Source organism: Bidens hawaiensis, unplaced genomic scaffold (assembly GCF_021521415.1).
Source record: "Bidens hawaiensis isolate Kalapana, Puna unplaced genomic scaffold, B.hawaiensis_p1.1 tig00017289_1, whole genome shotgun sequence".
NCBI classification, from domain to species: Eukaryota; Viridiplantae; Streptophyta; class Magnoliopsida; order Asterales; family Asteraceae; genus Bidens; species Bidens hawaiensis.
In genome coordinates, this window is record NW_027492620.1 from 385,219 (window position 1) to 388,441 (window position 3,223).

The window sequence follows — 3,223 nt, forward strand, 5'->3', positions numbered from 1 at the left end:
GTTTGTTTTAATGGAAGAAACCGTTTTCAAGTTTAATTATTATCCTAAGTGTTTTGCATGATTACCAACTGTGGGGTTCCCGGGGTTCGGGGCCTTACATTTACGTTACCCCTGAGATCATCGACGGAACTTAGAAGGATACAGGGAGGTCCCCCACCCCCTCCCTTTTTTTTCTGTTAGAATTATAAATGTAATCCATTTTACGTATTATTATAGCTCATTGGCTCTAAAATTTCAAGTTTTGGTCCCCCGGTTTAAGTTTTCAAGATTGAAGACCCCAATTTAAATGCTCAGGTTTCTGTTCTTTTAGAAGTATAAACATAACCCATTTTACGTATTATTATAACTCATTGGCTCTAAAAGTTAAAATCCCCCCCCCCCCCACCCCAAAAAAATTATGCTTTCAAGCTTTGTCGATCCCGATTTAAATGTTTAAGTTCTCTTTTTTTTTTTTTGTTAGAAGTATAAATATAGTTCATTTTACATAAAAATATAGCTTATTTGGAGTACTTTATATGTTCAAGTTTCGGCACCAGTGAATTTAAGTTTTCAAGCTTTGGCGCTCCCAATTTAAATGCTATGTTCTTGTATTTTTTTTGTTAAAGTTATAAATGTTAGTTTAACTTTATTTATTATCATGTTTTTTTTATTTCGTTTACGTTATATGAAGGTATCTTAAAAAAATTGAACGTTTCCGGGAACTTTTGTTCTAAATCTGTCATGGATGTGACAACTACGTTCGTTTGCCACTACGACTGCTATGACTACCACTACAACTAATCCTATTAACTTCCTCCGGTTGCCGTGATCCTTCGTCATCGCAGGCGCTACAATCGGTCGTCATACGTGTCATACATACAAACCATGCGTCTCGTAATAACCAACACACACTTAAGAAAAAAGGGTGGCAATCAAGATTATTATTTATCTTTCCTATGAATCCCCCATCGAAACTTGTTTATTTTGTTGCCTTAATGCCGACATGAAAACGTGAACCATTTTATAAGATCACCTTCACCAAGTTTTAAGCCCATCCATCCCCAAATGCATTCAATAGGTACTTAATTTTTAACTTCATTTTGTTCAAAATTTGGTAGCCTTTTTGCTTTTTGTTGTTGAATCATTGAGTTTGTTGCACCATGTTATGTAATCATGCATGACTTCAAATTGCTTCTTTTTCATCATACTTGTATCTTCAGCAAGATCTTCTCATCATATGCCCACAAGGTGGTGTTAAAATGCCTCAACCAACCACTCTTTTAAATAACTATATTTAACAGATTCATTAATTATATATGCCTACACACAAAGGTAGAACTAGTAAGTAGTATGTATATCAAGTTAGCAATTCATGTTTCATTTGTGATTGAGATAGCGAACAAAGAATGTTTATCATGTGGGGTTTTTTTTACTTTATCCCTTTTGAATTCAGGATTGGAAATCATTTAAACATGCCGATCAAATGTCTAGTTGGAGGGGATACAGAAGAGGGTCGGGCCGGAAGCAGTTCAAGAAAGAGAGTTCAGAAGAAAAACATGTTGTCACGAGGTAGATCGCATATTGCTCCGGTAAACTATGAGTCGTCATTATCAAAATTGCTAACCAACAATGGTGGATGGGAGCATCTACCACCCGAGTTGCTTCTTGATATAATCAATCGGGTTGAAAATGGTAAGACCACGTGGCCTTCGAGAAGAGATGTGGTTGCTTGTGCTGCCGTTTGCAGATTATGGCGTTACACTATAAAACAAGTTGTTAAAACACCAGAACAATGTGGCTTGCTTACTTTTCCAGTGTCGTTAAAACAGGTATTTCGTGTTTAATACCGTTAAAAATCTTGATAAAATGGTTTTTATGCTAGAAATTTGATTATTTTGTGTTTGGTTTGATACTTGTATTTAAGCCGGGCCCAAGAGGTGAACCCATACAATGCTTTATAAGGAGGGATAGAGCTACTTCAACATTTAGATTGTATCTTGGCTTGAGCCCAGGTGATATTTAGAGTTGACCATTTTGACCTGTTTACTTATTTATATCTAATCTCACTGTTTAGACCCGTTTAAATTATATCTTGTCTTGGCTTGATCTCTAGTGATAATTATGGTTTATCATAATTACAGCATTGGCTGGAGATGCAAGCAAGCTGTTATTAGCAGCAAGAAAGGTGAGAAAGGCCACCGGGACAGATTTTCTGATATCTTTAGCTGCTAATGAATTTTCTCGAGCTAGCAATACTTATGTTGGAATATTAAGGTTATTGCTTTAACTTTAAAAGTATCTTTATGGTTATTTATCCGTTTTCGTAATTAAATTTAACACATTGATTTTTTTGTGACCAGTTCAAATTTTCTCGGCACCAAGTTTGTCATATACGATGATCAACTTCACTACGACCTGATAAACGAGTCAAATCCTAAATTTCGTATAAAGAAAGTATCTTGCGGTGTATTACCGTTGGTCAAGTCGAAAGTAGTCAGCATATCATATGAACTTAATTTTCTAAGAACTAAAGGACCAAGAAGAATGCACTGCACCATGAACACAATCCCTTCATCTGCAATGCAAAAAGACAGAAGTGCCCCTACCCCACCGGCATTTTCAGATGATTCATTCTCACACTTTCCTCCGTTTTCAAACCGAAAAGAAGCGCTGGTTTTGAAGAACAAAGCGCCTAGGTGGCATGAGCAGCTTCAGTGTTGGTGTTTGAATTTCAAAGGGCGTGTTACTGTCGCGTCGGTCAAGAATTTCCAGCTGGCGGTTGACCCGCCCCTAAATGATCAAAGTAATGGTCAACAAGATGATGTGGTACTACAGTTTGGGAAAATTGGCAAAGATATATTCACTATGGATTATCGCTACCCGATATCTACGTTTCAGGCATTTGCAATTTGTTTAAGCAGTTTCGACACTAAGCCTGCATGTGAATAAGAATAATTAGCTTTAATGTTCTTGTGACCCGTTTGGCCGTTTCGTCATGATTTTCAAATACTTTCGTGTCATGTTTACGATTTAAAGAATGGTTGTATGCAAGAACACAAGAGTGCATGGAATATCATCCTTATTTTTTACAGTTTATTTTTTTTTATTTGCAAATGGGATTAAATCAAGCAACATCCATTTTGTCATCTTTGTTACTGTTATCCCCCGAAACGTAACGACAACCATGACGCCTAGGCTTCTGCGGATCGTTCAGGTCAGAATCACTCGACTCGGCGAAACGACC

At 36.8% G+C, this 3,223-nt stretch overlaps 1 protein-coding gene across 1 annotated transcript; it reads left to right on the top strand.

Moving 5' to 3' along the window:
* The first annotated feature begins 1,385 nt into the window (after positions 1-1,385).
* On the top strand, positions 1,386-2,956 carry LOC143553556 (tubby-like F-box protein 6). The gene is made up of 4 exons (XM_077043535.1): positions 1,386-1,808; positions 1,904-1,991; positions 2,121-2,253; positions 2,340-2,956. The coding sequence occupies exons 1-4, from the start codon at positions 1,386-1,388 to the stop codon at positions 2,926-2,928; spliced, it is 1,233 nt and encodes a 410-aa protein (XP_076899650.1). The 3' UTR covers positions 2,929-2,956.
* Positions 2,957-3,223: the final 267 nt, after the last annotated feature.